We start from the raw sequence: 21081 nt of genomic DNA on the forward strand, positions 1-21081 counted from the left end.
TCTTAATGATTCTACTTCTTTGTTTCTCATCTTGACTTCATCAAGAATGTGTATGTCTACATTCAGAGCCTTGACCTTAATATATTTCTTAATGATCTTTGAGTTCAATCTCTTTGACTTAAAGAATAGTTGCATCCAAGTGCTTTTACTATTTTTTTAAACCTCTGGCTAACTCAGTTTATCTGCTAGTATATTCTGACACCCTAGTCTGTATTGAATTAGAAAGTAGAATCAGAAAAGAAATTCTACTCATTATACTTATCTAATATTGAGATTTTTAATTATCATAAAGTGCTCAAGAGCTCTATGATCAGTTAAGATCTTGAATCTCTCTGTTCTCTGAAGGTCTTCCAACTCAGCATGTCATTCTGCTAGTGCTCTCATAATTGCTAGTGTTAGGCTCAGCGTCCGACCGAGCCCGACCGAAGGCCGGTGCCCGGTTAGACCCGACGTCGGATTAAGCTCGGCGCCCGATTAGGCCTAATCCATATCACGTGACCACACGACCATGCAGGTGGTTATAATCCACGCAGGCCCCAGCACCCCCTTTCATCCCATCAAGCTTAGTATTTCGTTATATAGCAGTTAGCAACGCAGAGAGTTTCCTTCTTATGCAGCTCGCATTCGCTCCCTAACATAATACTAAGCTTCCCTTCTACCTTCTCACTCAGGTTTCAGCAGAAAACTTGAGTGCCTCAGTTGAATTAGAACCTGCTAGTTCAGAGCCTGACAACGCGTCAGATCAACTGCTAAGACAACAGCACTGTTGAAGACAACAGCTCAATCCAACATCAGATGGCCACCACAGGCTCCCAACCCCCTGGAAGGGGCCGAAAGGACTGGCGATACCTCCTAACAAGACCAACTGACCAACCACGCGTCTCAATTGAGGAATTCAGAGAGGCAATCCACTCAGACAGCGACCGTGTTTATAATGAGTTGGCGGCGATCTTTGATGGCATCTTTGACGATGAAAAAACATTAAGGGATACGATCACACGTCTGAGAATGGAATGGGACAACGTTACTAATCAGGCCGCTGTCAAGCAAAGCCAGATTGATGAGCTAATTGCTGAACGTGATGAACTTAGCCACACCCTGGTCCGCATGACAGTCAGCAACCAAGCAGCAAGTCGAGGCGTCACCCCCTCTGAGACTGCCAGGAGGTCTGTCAAGATTGATGACCCGAAACACCTCACTGACGGCAAGGAGCCGAAATTTGAACACTGGCTCTCCCGGATGAAGAACAAGCTCCGGGAGAATGCTGACCACTACCCTACTGAACGCATGAGAATAGCGTACATTGAAAACCGGACTGATGGGGACGCAGCACGTCACATTGCACCCCGTATGGAAGAGGACCACCCCGAGCAATATCAAACCGCAGAAGAGATGTTTGAGCACCTCAAGTCAATATATGAGGATGCTAACAAGCTGCAAAATGCCAAGGGTGATTATCGCAAGCTGATTATGCGCAATGGGGATAATTATCATGAATTTGTCACAAAATTTTTACACCTGGCAGGGGAGGCCAAGATTGCCAGGGGGGACTACAAGACAGACTTCAATGACAAGCTGTCCTTTGACCTCCAGAAGATGGTAGCAGTAGCCAATGCGACCACTGATACATATGCTGAGTTTCAGAAAATCTGTGCGCAGGCAGCTCACACCCTCCAGACAATCAATGCCACCCAGAAATCAAAGAGCTCGCGGGGAAATGGGCCTAATACCTTCAAACAGAACACCCTGCAGACCGCCAACAGTCAAACACCCCCCAGCATCTCTACAACAAAATCCCCTACTGTGAAGGAGGCCTTGAGCTCTCGTCCGGATATTCAGTGCTACTACTGTAAGGAAAAAGGCCACATTGCCAGGAACTGCCCTGCAAAGCAGAAGTCCCAGCAGGTGATTGCTGAGCTCACAGGGAATGATGCCCCTGAGCCTTCAGCAGATTCGGGAAAAGAGTGAGCCTGAGAGAAGACTCCACCTCAGGTAGTTCAACAGTCTGTGAGAGGTTTGAGATGAAGGACTTGATTGGGGGGAAAAGCTTTAATGTACCAATCAAATTAGCCTACAATGGAATTGCTACTTCTACAAATTCTCTTGCTGATACTGGAGCAAATGGTGCGAATTTTATTGATACCCGATATGCCATAGAATTGGCAAGATTCTTTGATAGGAAGTTTCAAGAACTCCCATTCAAATGCCGCATGAAGGGATACAATGGCGCCCCCGGCGGGGTGATAGACCGCACATTGACCCTAAACCTCTGGGTGGATGGCCGGAGATTTCAGAATGTCCCTCTGCTGGTAACAGACCTAGGCCAGCACCCTGTCATCCTGGGACGGAAGTGGTTGGCAGCACAGGATATATGGCTTGATGTTAAAAACCAACGCCTGGTTTGGCCGAGTGAACGGTCTATCCCTGAACAGGTGGCGGAGCCGATGTTGAAGATAGTACCCTGGTCAGTACTGAAGCGCCCAGACCCCAAGCCTGAGCATCAGGCGGATGTGGAACGAAGAGAGATCAAGCTGGATGAGGAGATCAGACAGGAGCATCAGGCTCAGCTCCGCAGATTGAAAGGGACCAGCTCAGTCGTGATGCCTGAGACGAGGCAGGGGCTGACCTGGGAGGAGACAGCACCACAGATGATGGATATGAACTTCATTGGGGCTGCTTCCTTCCATGGTTATATGAAGAACAAGAAGTCAACAGTCTTCATAACCAGTCTGTATGAAATTGATAAACAGCTTGAGGAGAAGCGGGGTTTAGTGGGAGCTGAGGATGAGTCTGATGAGGAGCTGATCAGCAACTTACCAGAATGGTTGAAAGGCCGGGAGGACTGCTTCTCAAAGAAAGCATCAGATGAACTGCCCCCCCTACGGAAGAATGTTGATTTTAAAATAGAGCTCCAGCCTGATGTTGACCTCACCCAGGGCATTGGACATGCGCCTCTATATAAGATGAATCTAGAGGAACTAGAGGCAGTGAAGACCTACCTTGAAGCCAACCTAGCAAAGGGTTTCGTCACCCCAAGTTCAGCCCCCTACGCCTCCCCAATCCTGATTGCCCGTAGTGGGAAGAAGCTACGATTCTGTGTTGACTTTCGCAAGCTGAATGCTATAACCAAACGAGATCAGTATCCCTTGCCCCTGATAGATGAGCTGATGGACCGACTCAATGGGGCGAAATACTTTACAAAGTTGGACATTCGGCAGGGGTTCCATCGCATCCGAATGGACCCTGAGTCTGAGGACCTGACCACCTTTAGAACCCGCTACGGGACCTATAAATATCGGGTGGTCCCCTTTGGCCTTACAAACGCCCCTGCCTGCTTTCAACGGTTTGTTAACAGTATCTTCTTTGACTACCTGGACAAGTTTATGACAGCATTCATGGATGATCTTCTAATCTATAGCAAGAATCTGGAGGAGCACAAGCAGCAGGTAAACTCAGTGCTAGACCGACTAAAGACAGCAGGTTTGCAAGCCAGCATCCAGAAATGTGAGTTTGCAGTCCAGAGGACAAAATACCTAGGGTTCATCATCAGTACAGAAGGGATTGAGGCAGACCCAGAGAAGACAGCTGCCATTGTGAGATGGCAGGCCCCCACCACAGTCAAAGGAGTCCAGTCATTCCTAGGATTTGGCAATTTCTACCGACGATTCATAAGGAACTACAGCCGAATCGCAAAGCCACTGTACCAGTTGACAAAGAAGACTATCCCATTTGTGTGGACATCAGAATGCAAATCAGCCTTTGAAAAACTGAAGAGGCAGCTGGTGGAGGCTCCGACACTGCGTTACTATGACCCTGAGCGGGAGACTCGTATTGAGACTGACGCCTCTGACGGAGTAGTGGCTGGGGTACTAAGTCAAAGATTTGAAAATGACCTTTGGCACCCAGTAGCCTTCTATTCAAAGACAATGAATGGTGCAGAGCTTAATTATGAAGTTCATGATAAGGAAATGCTGGCAGTAGTCCGGGCCTTACAAGAATGGCGGGCAGAGCTTGAGGGACTACAACGGGAGGAACGATTCAAGATCCTCACTGATCATCGTGCACTGGAATACTTCATGACTACCAAGAAGCTGAATGCACGTCAAGCCCGCTGGGCAGAGTTCCTCTCCCGTTTCTACTTTGAGATCAAGTATCGACCAGGCAAGGCCAACCTGCTAGCAGACGCACTGAGCAGGCCTGAGCAGGTTAGAAGGCAACAGGACGGCCGTATGCAGATCCTCCTAGGACCAGAGACCCTCGACCCCCAGATCACTCCCTCTACAGACATTGCTAGCATCAACTCCTCAGAGAAAGAGAGCATTGCTGAATGCATAGTGTCTCTAAACAAGACAGCCACCTCAATTGAGCCCCTGCGGCAGCAGGCAGATGATGAGAATAGTCCCTATACAATGGAGGACAATGTGCTACGGTACAATGGAAGACTAGTGGTGCCTGTTCAGGAAAAGGAAACCCTGATAGCCAAGCTACTGCAGGAAATTCATGATCAAGCTTCAACAGCACACCCTGGAGGACGAAAGACCCTGGCCCTGGTGCAATCACGCTATTGGTGGGCCACCTGGCGGACAGACGTCCTACGCTATATTCGGAACTGCCATGTGTGCCGGATCAGTAAAATTCCAAGAGATAAGACTCCTGGTTTGCTAAAGCCATTACCAATACCAGAACGGGCATGGCAGCATATTGCAATGGACTTCATGGACGTGCCGAAAAGCAAAACAGGTTATGATGCCATTTTGGTCATAGTATGCCGGCTAAGCAAGAAGACAATCTCCATTCCAACCACCCGGGGAGTTACAGCCCAGGAGCTGGCCCGACTATTCATTCGATTCTACTATTCATACAATGGGGCGCCTGACTCAATTGTCTCTGACCGAGGCCCCCAGTTCATATCAAGCTTTTGGGATGAGTTTACACAGATCCTGGGCATAAAACTGAAACTCTCAACGGCGCATCATGCACAAACTGATGGACAGACAGAAGTGGTGAATCAATACATTGCCACCCGTCTTCGCCCCTATGTCAGTTACTACCAAGATGACTGGGATGAGTGGCTGCCCATTATAGACCATGCCTCCGCAGCTACCCCAAATGCTTCCACAGGGATCTCCCCCTTCCTCGCAGCAAATGGATATGAACCCCGAATGTCATTTGACTGGCAACCACTGGCGGAGAAATTGGACATGAATGAGAAAAGAAATCGAGAAGCAGCAAGGAGCTTCATTCACCGAATGAGAGAGATCTGGAACCAGGCGAGTAAAGGCATAAGGACAGCACAGGAACAGATGAAGAGGCAGACTGACAAGCACCATCGAGAGCCTGACTTTGCAGTAGGAGATTTTGTTTATCTAACATTGAAATCATACAAGATGGATCGACCAAGCCGTAAACTGGCAGAGCAGAATGCCGGCCCCTTCAGAATCCTGGAAAAGGTGGGCAATGCCTACAAACTGGACCTCCCCATAACAATGAAGATTCATTCAATCTTCTCCCCAGACAAGCTACGCAAGGACTCCAGAGACCCTCTACCTGGCCAGACTATCAGACCACCAGACCCAATTGAAATAGATGGTGAGAATGAATGGGAAATAGATCGTATACTGGCCAGTCGAATAAGCCGGAGCAAGCTGCAGTATCGGGTGCGCTGGAAGGGGTTTGATGAGGATTCTTCATGGTACCCCGCTCGCGACTTCAAAGGATCACCACACGCCATACGCGACTTCCATGAGGCTAACCCTACAAAAGCTGGACCCCCAAGGCGACTAGATGAGTGGCTGAAGGCATGGGAGACAGACAGCTACCTGAAGGACGAGGTTGATGACGACCTACCGGCATGAGGACATGCCTGCCCCTAGACCGGGGGGTGATGTTAGGCTCAGCGTCCGACCGAGCCCGACCGAAGGCCGGTGCCCGGTTAGACCCGACGTCGGATTAAGCTCGGCGCCCGATTAGGCCTAATCCATATCACGTGACCACACGACCATGCAGGTGGTTATAATCCACGCAGGCCCCAGCACCCCCTTTCATCCCATCAAGCTTAGTATTTCGTTATATAGCAGTTAGCAACGCAGAGAGTTTCCTTCTTATGCAGCTCGCATTCGCTCCCTAACAGCTAGCATCTTCTTGTCATGAACCTCATAGTTTCTCTCTGCTCTGCTCATTGAAGCAGAATAGAAGACAACTAAATGCCACTGCTCATTCTCACACAACTGAGATAAAACACCAGCTATAGTATCATCTAAGACATCAGTCTTCATCTGAGTCTCTCAATTCAGATCATAATAACAGAGCACAGAGGCTTCAGACAAAGCTTAAGGGCTTCAGACAGAGCTCTCTTTATTTGATCAAAAGCATACTAGTAGGTCTCATTCCACTCAAAGAATTGATTCTTTCAGATGAGCTTAAACAATGATTTCATAATTCAACTGTAATTCTTGATAAAATATCTATAGAAGTTGTAGAATTTCAAGAAGAATTGAACTTTTTTGACTGTACTAGGCACTGTCCATCTTGATATCACTGCAATCTTTTTTGAGTTCACTTTGATTTCTTGATCAGTAACAATAAAATCTAAGTACTTTATCTGTTGAACATGAAACTCACATTTTGAGATGCTTGTCTATAGTTCAGCTTCTCATAATCTAGTCAATATCTTCTTGACATGCTCTTGTGTTCTTTTAAGATTTTACTATAGATAAGTAGGTTATTTACAAAGATAGTCATGAACTGATTCAAATAGTCAAAAAAGATAATATTCACAAAGCATTAAAAGATTGCTGGGCCATTACTTAGATCAAAAAGCATGACCTTTTACTTATAGGTCCCATAATATGTTCTAAAAACAGTCAGATCTTTAGTTTCAGAGTGTATGTATATTCAATGAAAGCCTTGATAAATATCTAATTTAATAAAGAACTTGACTTCATTTAGTCATTCTATAAGCTCATCAACTAGTGGAATTGAGTATCAATCCTTCTTTGAGATCATGGTAAGCTGGCAGTAGTCCATACAGAACCTCAACTTGCCTGCATTATAAGCTATAAGAATTGAAAAAGTAAATGAGAGAGTTACAGATGAGATAAAATCTTTCTTCAGATTGATCTTAAGATACTACTTGACAGTCTCAAGTTTCTTCAAGCTCATTCTGTATAGTGATGCATGGTCAATAGCTTTATTCAGATCAGTCCTCTTCTCAATCTTAATTTTATAGTTCACTCTCTTTCAGAAGAGCAGTAATTGATTGAATGCAATCTTTGAGAAAACATTATAAAATTTCTTGTAGTCTGCTAGCAGCTGTTCATTAATCATCTATTTATCATTCAGTTCTGTATCAATAATGATCTTCTTCTTCTTCTCAATGATTCTATCTATCTTACAGAAACTTGAAATAAAGACTTCTGACTTCTTGCTTCTTTCATAATGATAAAAGATTATACTTTTAATGAATATTATTCTTTGCTGTTTATCTAATTTATTTCTTCATTGAATTTTTATAGATCTTTCAGTAACTTTCTACTTGAATTCTTCATTGATAAGTCTATCACAGCAGTCTGCATCTTGTTGATGATCTGATCTCACTACTGATCTCTTCAGAATCTTTCTTGAAATCATTATATTATATTCTTCTGATATCTCATCCTCAATTGCCTAAATGCTTTGTCAAATCAAGTGTTAATTCTTTATGTCTAGCCATGTTTCTTGCTTTGTCAGTCAGAATCATTTTAGAATCATGTCAGTACTCCTCAGATCTGTTATTAGCATCAGTGTGTTGAGGAACCTTCAGTCATATACTCATAAATGCAAGAAGATGATTTCTGTAATTGAGATTTCTCTTTGTTTATTGAATTCCATAATTTGATGATCTTTCATCAGCTTCTCAGAGTTTGCTTCTAAGGCTTTGACACACTTGTGTGCAAAGCTTTTGTCAATAAGAATATAGCAGTTTGCTCTAGAATTCACTAGTGCTCTTGTAGAAATAGCATATTCATTAAAAGCTACTTTGATATATACAGTAAAAGAATTCTCACTCATTAACTAGTCTACATTTAAAGTTTCTAGTGTAACTATCTTATCTAAGAAGAAGGCTTTTTTCAGATTTAATCTTTTTCTGACTTGATGACAGCAGTCTCAGTATTCACTTCCTTCAGTTCTATCTTTTGCTTGCATGAGCAATTTTAAGCTATATAATCTTTACTTCAGCAATTGAAGCATTTTTCATTCTTCTTTCAATTCTTATTTATCTGTGCTGATGTGGTTAACGTTGAGGTTAATTCATGATTCTGAAATGTGAAAGTCCCTCTACAGCTGTTTTGAGTCATTGAAGTTCCTTTACAGCTGAGTATTCTTCAGTTGTAGTGATCTGACATGCTCTTAAGATAGTAAGCAGCCCAGTTGCAGATATTTTAAATTTTTTGAAAGATGCTGCAATTGATGCAGACTGTCACAATCATAAGTTGAAGATCAAAGAAAATCTTATGAAGAAAGTCTCCTTTATAATCTCTTTTACGAACCTGAGCTTCACTAGCCAGATGCATGAATTTGGTTATAAATATGTGATAGTAATCTTTATTTCTCATTATTAGGCAGCAGTATTCCGTCTTTGTATTCTCAAGCTTATTAACATTCTCATATATTTCTTGTAAATGCTTGAACTCTTTCTTAGCTGTTTCAAACTTCTCAGAATAGTCTTTCTTCATTCTTGAGACTAAGTGTCTGGTCACTTCATCATCAGTTTAGTTTTCAATATAGGCAATATAGCTTTCTTCAGTTGGAAAATGGTCAGTGTTAACAGCTAGCTTATGTTTCATTTGAGAGAGTTAGTTTTTGAATATTGATTCTTTCTCATTGATAAGATGCTTAGAGTTATCAAGTTTGACTAATCATCACATCTGTTGATTGTTCATCAGTCTGATTTGAGAAGCTAAAGAGTTCACTGTCTGCTGTAAAGCATTTCATTCCTCTATCAGACTGTCTCCTTGCTGGTTGAGTTCACTTACTTGCTTTCTCTGCTCATCTCATTCTGCTCTAACTCTTTCTAGAGTGCCTCTTATCTCATCTATAAGGCCAGTTATCTCTTGATATGCCTGCTCTAGGTCTTCTTCAATTGCCTCAAGGAATTGTTTATTGAGTATGAGATTCCTTGGTCTTATATTCTTCTCAGTCAGGGTCATCATATCCCAGTCTGATCTTCATTGACTGTCAGATTCTCTAACTGCTTCTGACATCTTAGCAGTTTTCTCAAGGGTTTTAAAACAAAAGTAGATAAGAATTCTTAGAGATTTTTCACCTAAAAACCTGCTTTAAAAAAGGTAAGAAAAGTATATGATCTTAGGATTATATCACAGCTTCAACTAGGTGCAGATGAACTGGTATTCAATTGTCAACTAGATAAGCTATCTGAGCGAATCCTAACATGATATCTAGAAGATGGGTTCAGGGAAGGCTCTGTTTATATATCCCTTTTTCTCTAGCGCTGTTGCCAGGCAATTGCTGTTTACCAATCACTTTGGCCCGTATGATGACCGATCGCCTCGGCCTGTAGCGATTACACTGTCGGGAAGGTTGGACATAAGCCTGTTTTGCGCCATCACAGCTAGTATTCAGAAATATGAGTTTGCTATTCAAAGAACAAGATATTTGAGATTTATAATTATTACAAAGAAGATTGAAACAGATTCTGAGAAGACTTCTTTCATCACAAAGTGACAGATTTCAATCACAGTTAAAGATATTCAATTATTTCTAGAATTTGACAACTTCTATCAGCAATTTATAAGAAACTATAGCTGAATTGCATAATCACTATATTAGTTGACAAAGAAGACAGTTTCATTTGTGTGAACATCAGAATGTCAGTCAGTTTTTGAGAAATTGAAGAAGCAACTGATAAAGACTTCAACTTTATATTACTATAACTCTGAACATAAAACTCACATTAAGACTAATGTCTTAAATGAAGTGATGACTAAGATACTGAGTCAAAGATTGAATGATAATCTTTGATATTCTGTGATTTTCTACTTTAAGTCAATAAATGATGCAGAGCTTAACTATGAGATTTATGATAAGAAAATACTTGCAGTTATCTGAGCATTGCAGAAGTGACAAGCTGAGCTTGAGAGACTACAACAAAAAGATTAATTCAAGATTCTCACTGATCATCATGCACTGAAATACTTCATGACAATCAAAAAGATGAATACATATTAGACTCACTAAGCAGAATTTCTTTCTCACTTTTACTTTGAAATCAAATACTGATCAGAGAGGAACAATATACTGACAGATGCACTAAGTAGATCTGAGCATATTAAAAAGCACTCAGATAATTATCTGCAAATTCTTCTGAAATCAGAGATCTTGAATTTTCAGATCATCTTCTTCATAAATGCAAATATCATCAGTATTGAACTCTTAGAAAAAAAGAACATTACTGAATACATCATATCTATAAATAAAACAATAATCTCAATTGAGCCTTTGCAGCAGCAAGTAGAAGAGGAGAATAATCTTTATATAATGAAAAATAATATATTGCTTTACAATGAAAGATTGATAGTATTTGTTTAAAAGAAAGAAACTTTTATAGTTGTCTACTACAGAAGATTTATAATTAGATCTTAACAGCACATCAGAGGGACAGAAGACTCTGACTCTAATTCACTCTCATTATTAATAAACCATCTGGTAGACAGACATTCTATGCTATGTTCAGAACTATCATATATATACTACGTTATTAAAATCTTAAGGAACAAAGCTCTCAGCCTGCTAAAGCCACTATCAATACCAGAACAGACATGGCAGCATATTGCAATAGACTTTATAAATGTGCCAAAGAGCAAAAGTGACTATGATGTCATTCTAATTATAGTCTGGTGGTTAAGCAAGAAGGCAATTTCAATTTCTATCACCTATAAAGTTACAGTTTATGAACTGACTTGACTATTCATTCAATTCTACTATTTCTATAATGAGACATTATACTTGATTGTCTCTGACTGTAGCCCTCAGTTCATATCAAACTTCTGGGATAAGTTCACAGGAATTCTAGGCATAAAGTAGAAACTCTCCACAGCACATCATGTACAGACAGATGAACAAATAGAAACAACAAATCAGTATATTGCCACATACCTTCACCTATATGTTAATTATTATTAAAATGACTGGAATGAGTGATTATTCATCATAGATCATGCTTTTTCAGTCATCTTAAATACCTTCACTGGGATCTCCTCCTTTCTAGCTGCAAATGAATATAAGTCATAAACATTATTTGACTAAAGGCTTCTGTCAAGGGAACTAGAGGTAGAAGAGGGGACAAATTGAAGAGCTGCTCAAAACTTTGTTAAGCAGATGAAAGAGATCTGGGAGTAAGCAGAAAAGAGCATGAAAATAGCACAGGGACAAATGAAGAGGTAGACTGACAAACATCACCAGGAACCTAACTTCATAGTGAGAGATTTTGTCTACTTGACATTGAAATCATACAGAATTGACTGACCAAGCTGTAAGCTGACAGCACAGAACACAGGCCCCTTCAGGATCCTAGAGAGGGTGGGCAACATCTATAGACTGGACCTCCCCACAACCATGAAGATTCATTCAATCTTCTCCCCAGACAAGCTGCGCAAGGATTCAAGAGACCTCCTACCAGGGCAGACTGTCAAACCACCAGATTCAATTGAGATAGATGGAGAAAATGAATGAGAAGTGGAGCATATATTAGCCAGTTAAATAAATCAAGGCAAATTGCAATATCAAGTCCACTAAAAGGGATTTGATGAGGACTTATCTTGGTACCCAGCTCATGACTTCAAAGGATCACCACACGCCATACACAACTTCCATGAGGCTAACTCTACAAAAGCCGGAACCCCAAGACAACTAGATGAGTGGCTGAAGGCATGGGAGACAGACAGCTACCTGAAGGACGAGGTTGATGACAACCTACCGGCATGAGGACATGCCTGTCCCTAGACCGGGGGGTGATGTTAGGCTCAAGCGCCCGACCGAGCCCGACCGAGGCCCGGCGCCTGGTTAGACTCGACCCGGCGCCCGGCTGGCTCAGGGTCTGACCGAGCCCGACCGAGGCCCGGTGCCCGGTTAGACTCGACGTCGGATTAAGCTCGGCGCCCGAGTAGGCCTAATCCTCATCACGTGACCAAGTGACCATTTCATCCCATCAAGCTTAGTATTTCGTTATATAGCAGTTAGCAACGCAGAGAGAGTTTCCTTCTTATGCAGCTCGCATTCGCACCCTAACAGCTGACATCTGAGTATTGAATTTGTGAAATCTTCAATGTGTTCAGCTGTGAAAGAACAATTCTTTTCATCAAGCAGCTTGACTCATCATTTAATCACATTCTTCTAACTTTCATTTAATCTCTTGTTAACTGAAATCTTTGCAGTATGCAGATTCCTTCTATTGATATGCACTTAGAGATGTTGATAAGAAATCTCAAATTCTTATGACAGAGACAGTATTTTGAAATTTGTGTTTTTTTGATGATAAGCAACAGCTTTTTGAATACAGTCTTCAATATTTTTATCCTTATTTGACATTGTGGTGAGTTATTAATTGATGAAGATGATGAAGATGATGAAATTGCAAGATTTTTATCATTTTGGTGTTTTTATTGTTTTGGTGTGGCGCACCCAGGGTTGCGCAGCGGCACGATTACTAAGATGATTCCAGACGGGCCTGGACAAGACCTGCTTTATATAGCCCTTAGCGCCTTACCCCTTTCCTTAGCGCCGTTGCTATGCAGTTTCTGTGGGGTAATTGTGGAGTGGTTGCTATGCCGATGTTCGGACGGAGCCTGTTGTATCCGGTGGTTGTAGTCTGCTCTATCCGGTGGACTTATGATGTCGGTTGGTCTCTGGACGGATTCTGTTCTACGCCATCACATTACGCATAGTACTGCTATATTAACAAATTATTATTATTCTTTATTTAAGATGTATTCAGTTAGTAACTATGATATCTATTCAGTTAAACTAGAATTTAACTATTTTACTAATTTAACTAATAGATAACACTAAAATCATGCAGTTACAAAGTTTCATCTCAGAATAATATAGTATTTAACAATTTTTTAACAAAAAACATATTTATAATTTTTAATTTTAATTCAGTTTTTTTATCATCTTAAATAAAACAAATAACTTCTCATATAACAAAACAAATAACTCAATATAGTATAAAATAAAACAAATCAACATAATTTAAAATAAAATATAATAAACTAATACAAAAGAAATCTTAATGAAAGTAATATTGAAAATTATATTCTCAACTTTATAAATTAAATATCAAATTTATTTGAGATTAAAGTTTATTTTTTAGAGATATTTTTTATTTTCTCTATAAATTCAATTAAAAACTTTCTTTCTAATTTAGTGTTAAACAGAAAGTTCATATTTAATTGATTAATTAAATGTTTTTCTTTTAATTTCTTTTTTATTCTATTGCTTCATGAGTAATTTATCAATATATGATCTGAATATTCAACTATATCATAAAATTCACATCTATTAAAGTGTAAAAAATCTTTAAATCTTTTTATATATGATTTAAAGTAATCATATTCAAGTTTTAATTACATTAGAGATTATATTAATAAAGAAAAACATGAAAGTTAAAAGCTATCAACATTAGATAAAAGTAAGAAAAAGAGAAATTATATTTTTATATAGTTAAAAAATAAATTTTAATAATTTAAAACATATTAATTAAAACTACTAAATCTTAAATGTTTGATTAATATATAATAAATATTAAAATTAAAAATTAAAAAACAATGATTTTTAATCTGCAGTAAGTATAATAAATATAATATATCTAAATATAATAATAAATAATATTAATAAATTTAAATATCTATTCTATATAATTTTTATATATAATTTCTTATAAATATTATTTAATTTAAAATTTTGTCTAATTTATCTGAGTATTAAAATTTTGTCTTAATATAAAAGATTTAAATTTCTACATAGATTAAATCTCATCAGTATTGAGATTAATATAACATCTATAGCTCTGCATATACTTCATAGTCTTGACATCTCTATATCAGTTATCTGAATCATTCATGAATTCATTTTTAGCAACTTCTGCCATCTTGTGAGTGTTTATTCAATGTTTTTGATTTATCAAGAGCGTTTGTGTTGAGTGGGTCTTATAAGGGTGAGTGAATTGATTGTGAGTAGAAGGTTTTGATCCAGACAATATGAACTCACATCTCTATTTGAGAGATTCAGTTTCTGACGTCTTGACGGGATATCCTATATTAAATCGGTGTGATATTCCACGTAGCTGTCATTTGTTGATGTGTTTTGAAGGCAGCCCTACAATATCAAACGTTGCAGAGCGTAAAATCTCATTGGCTTAGTAAGCTAATCTTGTTCTTCCTGTTTTATTCTTCATTCTCTGCAGATTTTTGCGGCTTATTTATAAATTACAAGTTGCCCCTTTACTAACGCCCCCATTCTTGTATGACTTTCTGCTGCTAATTTACATACATAACTCAATTTGGTGGCGTATCTTAGAGCAACTAGCTCCGAAATTCGCAAAAAAAAAAAAAAAAAAAAATATAAATAAAAAGGAAGAGTGGGAGTTTTGACAGGGTTTTGGGTGGATATTCTGTTAATCGGCCAACCAACGACTGACAATTCTTCATATCTCAAGCAGTAGTGTTTTATGTCCGCCCTCTCAGAGTAACACTGTACCTTAGGCACCCCCATTCCAGCCCCCGGGCTTGTCCTCCCTTTGAGTTGCCGCAGCAGCGGATACCTTAAATAGCCCAGATACGGAGCCACTGCATCGAATTACGTTGTCATCACAGGCTCTGGTATTTTGTCAGATCTTGCATTGTCTGGGCTTCATCCACAAAACCTTTGTTCAAGCAACCAAGGAACCGAAGCTTTGTGCATCCGAGTCCGGCTCTCCTTTTGAGGTATAGCAAATATAGTTCATACATCTAAACCGTGTGACATTTCTCTGCTCTTTGAATCTTGCAAGAATCCTTTCACTATTCTGCCCTTTCCGGCTTAACTTGATGAGATGCGCCATCCACAGTTGATACCTATCTACTATCGCTATTTTCTTCTTTCACTAATAAATATTAACTTCACTTGATTTGACCCCACCATCTGTCGACACCTCAAGGGTCGGCTAGAAGTTGATCTCTCGACTTCTTCAAATTCTCGTCGCTCTTTTGAACTCTACTCTTTGTCCTGAGATTGTGCGACCTGAGTGTTTCAGATCTTCCCTGCCAAATATCTCATTTTGAGGGTTGATCGGTTTATTCCTCCTTTTAACACCAGGGAGAGAGAGAGAGAGAGAGAGAGCGAGTCGAACAATAAACGAAACAAACACCCTTGCTTGAGTGAACCGGATTTCGATTCCTGGGCTTCTATATCACTATGAATTCGGTTTCTGGGAAGTACCTACGGTACATTCTATTTGTGGTTTTGGTGAGTCTGATATCAACCCTATCCTTTTTATGATAAGCAACGACCCTGATAGCAGTTCCAACGTTGTTTCAAACGGTGTAAAGGGCCTTGTGATACTACATTTTATATCCTCCTCCTCGTTACCTCTTCCTATCGCCGACAATGTCGTATCGAACATCAAGACAGGAACGATTAAACCTGGCTTTAGTTCTCTGTCTCAATCACTATTTTCAGAGAAGTCTAGTGAAATCCTAACAGTTTTATTGGCCTCGGCTCTAGCTCTCTCTGCTCCTGCGCAACATCCCGCCTATGAACGAGTAAACGCTACCTTTGTGACCCTAGCTAGAAATGAGGATATCTGGGATATCTCCAAATCGATCCGTCAGGTGGAGGACCGCTTCAACAGAAATTATCACTATGACTGGGTCTTTATCAATGATCAACTTTTTAACGATGAATTTAAGAAGGTTACTTCCGCGCTCGTATCCGGGAAAACCCATTACGGACACATTCCGTCCGAGCACTGGTCGTTCCCGGACTTCATTGACCAAGAAAGGGCCGCTAAAGTTCGAGAAGATATGAAGAAGAAACAAGTCATCTATGGAGATTCCATTAGTTACAGGCATATGTGTCGATATGAATCTGGTTTCTTTTTCCGCCATGAGCTCCTCGATCAATTTGACTACTACTGGCGTGTGGAGCCCAACGTTGAGTTTTTCTGCGACATCAACTTCGACCCCTTCAAGTTTATGAAAGACAACAAGAAGAAATACAGCTTCGTTCTTAGTCTCTACGAATACAAGGAAACCGTACCCACGCTCTGGGACAGTGTTAAGAAGTTCATGGCAAAGTACCCTCAACACATTGCCGAGGACAACAATATGGACTTCATCAGCTCGGACGGAGGAGAAACATACAATCTGTGCCATTTCGTGCGTATCTCTCTTCCTCTCCTCCCAAAGATATTTGAACTTTTGAACAAATCGGTGTCTTGCACCCCTTTACTAATATCGTCATATTTGAACTTATCCCCAGTGGTCGAATTTCGAAGTCGGCGATATAAACTGGCTACGATCTCAAGAATACCTCGATTACTTCGATGTTCTCGATAAGGACGGAGGATTCTTCTACGAAAGATGGGGCGACGCCCCAGTCCACTCCATCGCTGCGGCTCTCATGCTGAAAAAGGAGGAAGTACACTTCTTCAATGAAATTGCCTACCGCCACGTTCCATTCGTCCACTGCCCAACGGGAGAGCAGAAAAGACTAGATCTGAAATGCCACTGCAATCCCAAAGACAACTTTGACTGGAAGGGACATTCTTGTAAGTTTGACATACCTAAGCATGGATATTACCCCCGAGGTTGTAACTTTATTCTGCGACCGCTGCTAACCTTCCCGCTCCCCCAGGCACATCTCGCTACTTCGATGTCAACAAGTTAAAGAAGCCCGAAGGCTACGAGGAGGAGCAGGATTGACTATCCGTTGTTCTCTGGTTTCTCGCCAGCGTTCTCGTTCTCACTATTGTAGCAATAGTGGCATTTAAAGGTCGTCGATCATGCTGTCTCAGAACGTCCAGCGTGGACAGTGTGCCCTACATATCGTGACGAAAGTGGTCAACAAAAAAGCAGCACTGAAAAAGAAGAAGGCAATATGGGAAATATATGGAACGCGGTCAATGTGTGCATCAAGGGGATATTTTTTTTTTTTTTTTGTTTTTCTCATTTTTTTTGCGGAATTTTTCTTCTATTTTCTTCTGTTTCATTCCTCTTTTGTCTGTCTGCATATATCATCAACCCATTTCACCCACCTCTATCTCTTCCAAAACCCTGAAACTCCCTGAAACCCCCATACTTCTATCCGTTCCTTATCCCCTCTATTTTATTTTCTACTTCTTCTATCTTGCGTTATTATTTTTATTATATTTCATCAATTGACGTTGCCACTTTCATTAAGTAACCTGGTTGTACGGCATCTAGCAAATGATCTATCTTTTTCATATTTTCTTTTCCCATTCTTTTCACCATCGAAATCTCACTGAATTTTATGAAAAACTCGAGCCATTTTTACTTTTTTAGTTTTTATTTTTTATTTTTTATTTTTTATTTTTTATATTTTATTTTTTATATTTTATTTTTTTTTGCCCCGAAAATTTGTATAGCATTGGGCAAACAGTCGCGTTTACAGAGAGTATGATGGGACGGGAGAAGTTATTAGGACTTTTCGAATACGACCATCTTTTTCACGATTTTACTTGGGGAATTGAGCGGGGAATTGAGCGGCGGGGCAGCACTTGCACAGTCCATTCAATATATGCCGAGAGTGAAACCGAAACATTTCCATGAGCCCAAGACAGGGTAGGAATGACGTACACTTTACAGATTTGTAGAAGAATCTATGAAAGGATACAGAGGAAAATAATATCGTATAGTGAAAAGAAACCACAAGAAGGATGCATTGGAAATTAGAAGTCCATCCGTCCTGTATACCTGAACCCACCCCTTTAGCACTCCTAAAATCTATCTATCCATTTAAACATCACTACGAACTCTTCGGCTTCTTCGTCCCGTACTTTGATCGACTGGTGATTCGATTGCCGACGCCGGACTATTCCATTTTAAAAAAAAAAAAAAAACACCCCAGTTAAGATTGCCAGTTCACACAAATGCAGGAGTTCTTGGATAGGGGCAGACAAACTCACCAGATCCAATGCGCCTCGGACAAGGTGGTATCGTACACCCGGGCAATCCTGCGCCCGACCGCCTCGGATCAACACAACGCTGTGCTGTTGGATATTATGGCCTAGCAATTGAGGGAAACGATATTTAGCATTCGCGCGCATATCCAAAAAATTTCATAAAATGTATAGAAGAGCGAATGCAATATCAACGTCACTCCCTCAAATTACTTCCAAATATAACATAAAAAAAAAAGTAAAGAAAAAAAAAAAAAAAAAAAAAAAAAAAAAAAAAAAACCAACCTTCACCGGGAATATAACCCGTCACAACCGCGCCATTTGTCAACCGGATTCTTGCCGTCTTTCGCTCTCCGGAATTAGGTTTCTTCGGCTTCGTGATACCCGTCTTAAGGCACACGCCTCTCATCTGTGGCCGGCCCACGAGTGCGGGAGAGGTGGGCTTCCGCTTCCGCTTGCCCTTCCGACAGCCCCGGCGGACTTGGTTCAGCGTAGCATTCTGGCAGGGGGTAGTTGAGAATTGACGGGCTTGCGGTGACAAAGAGATTGGATTGGGTATTTTCAGATGGTCGGTGGGTTTGCGGAATGTGCTTGCAGGTGTAGCGGTAGTTGGCGGTCGGCAGAGGAGGGAAAAGGTACGTTTGGCGGAGGAGGATAGGGGTAATGGGGAGGAGGCCGTACGGGCTATGAAGTGCCGCAGGAGGCGTAGAGTGCCCGCAGAGGGTGTTGCGGGCGACATGGCAGGGATTGGAGGTGAGCGAGCTGTATGCCGATATGGAAGAAGGATGCGCGCTCCTTAAAAAAGGTTTACAACAAGGATTTTGGTGGAAATTTAGCGGGTGGGATAGAGTTTGTCCCACGTGATATGGGACTGCGCAGTTGGTCTTTGTGCGCGGCCGGGGAAGCTTGACGGCGGCTGCTTTTGCCTTGCAGGAAACATCAGCGGCATCTTATCGACTGTTGTCTCTCCATACAACATCATCATTCCATCCATCAGCACCATTCCACACTCTCAACACCTCCCCCATCTGCATTTGGCTCAAGCATTTACTATCGCTCTTCACTATCTCACCTTGATCCCACAGCAAAATACCGTCCGTCTTCTCTTCCAATCATGGTAGGCCATCCCCATCTCCGTCCCAGCCAACCTCCGCTCCGGCCATTCCCCTATTAATTTCTTATAACAGTCTCTCCGCATTGTACCCCCCGCCGCCAACGCAACTCAAACCTCCAACACCGCCTCCGCCTCACATCTAAGTAAAGGCGCCCCCTCCGCCACTGGCATCCACGACACTCTCCGCGCCTCGTTCACCCCGGCACCAACACTACAGCAACAACGGACACCAACCTCCACACACCCACTCGAAGCCCGTCTGCTGCAGTGGCGCCAAACACACGATGCCATGAAGATGGAGACTCTGAAGAGGGTATACGGCATTGCAGAGCCCGTGAGGAGGGGGATGGAACTGAAGATCGTTCAGGAGGGACAGTGGAAGCCTGCTGTGCTGGGTGGGGGGAAGGAGAGTAACATTCATGCGGATATTTTGGCATTGGGCGGGAGGGAGACGGAGGTTACGTGGGAGGATGTCTTTGATGGTATGTCTCTTTTTGTCCCTTTTGGCCTTTTTCGTTTCGAAGTTGGATTGGTCTTGCAAGAATGGGGAATCGACTGATTGATTCTTTCCTTCTCCACTTGCACCCGAATTTTCGTCTTCCCCTGCCATCTCCGCCTCTCATACAGCCAGTGGCTGACTATTTGTATTCGCTTCTCCAGGTGACGACCTCCGAGAACCGGCCACTTTCCATGACGAAATGGAACAACGACTGAAAATGAATTGGTAATACCGTGTTGCCGGTACTGATCTTTGGTCGGAATTTGTTTCCGTTTACGTCTCTTCTCTTTTCTTGTTCTCTTCCATCCGACATTTATGTTACGTTACGTCCCAGTTTCTAGAAAATCAAATCCCGAACCGGAGTTAGCTGCTGTTCGCATTCTCTACGCTTCCTTGTCTTTTCCATTTAGATCGCGAAAGTGGGAGATTTCCTGTGGTGTTTTTATACATATAACATAGTCCCACGGGAGATTTTACTATTTATTTATTTTACATCGATACGACTTTTATGGAATTCAGCTCATCGTTGCAGGTGTACTTTCAATTGACACCTCGCAAGACAGGTGACTTGACTTCCTTACCTCCCGCCCCTGCAGGACCTGCAGGACCTGTCTGCATGCTACCAGCATTTGCCTTCCCCTATGCCCACCCAGTATCAAGGAGGCTCTGTTAAATTTGTCGCCCCCATCTGTCTGCATTCTGTCCTTGCATCAAGAAACCCCGCATCAATAGAACATCTTCTGAATAGCATTTAAGGCTGCATTGTCGCAGCGAGGTAAGGATCTCCGCTTTCCCAAACGCAAGCCCCTTGAGCCTCACAGTCACCTGCGCAAGATTATCTCGACTTCCCCATCCCCACGCCGCCCAGAGTCCGGTGAGCTCCAATAATGTGTCAATGGCCCCAATGCCATTACAAGTGTTTTTAGCATCTCCAGTATGCGGCGGTCAGAGCTGTTGCGGGGCATGCTTAGCTACGGAGAACCATGGCGCAAGGAGCCATCATCCACTTCTTCCACTTCCAAGCTTCAACCTTCCACGGTCATCACTGTGAGTGTGTATATGTGGAATTTAAAATTTTGAAGGAACAAAAACAATGATCGAAAACCGCTCACATCCGTGATAAGATGGAATGCTGATTTTCTCTCTCCTGCCGTTCTCAGATTCTCACCTCTTCCAGCTCTCCACTCCACCGCTCTGCAGTATTCATCTACGCTACAACCCGCTCAGATTTATACAAGAAATATATTATGAACCGCTGTATCCATTTATATCCATTAAGAACCCACGTATGTA

The 21081-nt window shown here is 41.6% G+C and overlaps 4 protein-coding genes across 4 annotated transcripts; 3 read left to right on the forward strand and 1 right to left on the reverse strand.

Annotated features, from left to right (window-relative positions):
• Positions 1-795: 795 nt before the first annotated feature.
• PADG_05423 (uncharacterized protein) lies at positions 796-1968 on the forward strand (the record flags this gene model as incomplete). The annotated part of the gene is made up of 1 exon (XM_010762697.1): positions 796-1968. The coding sequence occupies one exon, from the start codon at positions 796-798 to the stop codon at positions 1966-1968; it is 1173 nt and encodes a 390-aa protein (XP_010760999.1).
• A 13482-nt stretch (positions 1969-15450) lies between these two features.
• On the forward strand, positions 15451-16958 carry PADG_05426 (uncharacterized protein; the record flags this gene model as incomplete). The annotated part of the gene is made up of 4 exons (XM_010762433.1): positions 15451-15479; positions 15539-16412; positions 16516-16804; positions 16891-16958. The coding sequence occupies 4 exons, from the start codon at positions 15451-15453 to the stop codon at positions 16956-16958; spliced, it is 1260 nt and encodes a 419-aa protein (XP_010760735.1).
• A 1063-nt stretch (positions 16959-18021) lies between these two features.
• PADG_05427 (ribosomal protein S12) lies at positions 18022-18914 on the reverse strand (the record flags this gene model as incomplete). The annotated part of the gene is made up of 3 exons (XM_010762698.1): positions 18022-18087; positions 18182-18282; positions 18461-18914. The coding sequence occupies 3 exons, from the start codon at positions 18912-18914 to the stop codon at positions 18022-18024; spliced, it is 621 nt and encodes a 206-aa protein (XP_010761000.1).
• A 375-nt stretch (positions 18915-19289) lies between these two features.
• On the forward strand, positions 19290-20017 carry PADG_05428 (uncharacterized protein; the record flags this gene model as incomplete). The annotated part of the gene is made up of 3 exons (XM_010762699.1): positions 19290-19292; positions 19363-19771; positions 19950-20017. The coding sequence occupies 3 exons, from the start codon at positions 19290-19292 to the stop codon at positions 20015-20017; spliced, it is 480 nt and encodes a 159-aa protein (XP_010761001.1).
• Positions 20018-21081: the final 1064 nt, after the last annotated feature.

The sequence above is a fragment of the Paracoccidioides brasiliensis genome (assembly GCF_000150735.1).
Source record: "Paracoccidioides brasiliensis Pb18 unplaced genomic scaffold supercont2.6, whole genome shotgun sequence".
Classification (NCBI taxonomy): domain Eukaryota; kingdom Fungi; phylum Ascomycota; class Eurotiomycetes; order Onygenales; family Ajellomycetaceae; genus Paracoccidioides; species Paracoccidioides brasiliensis.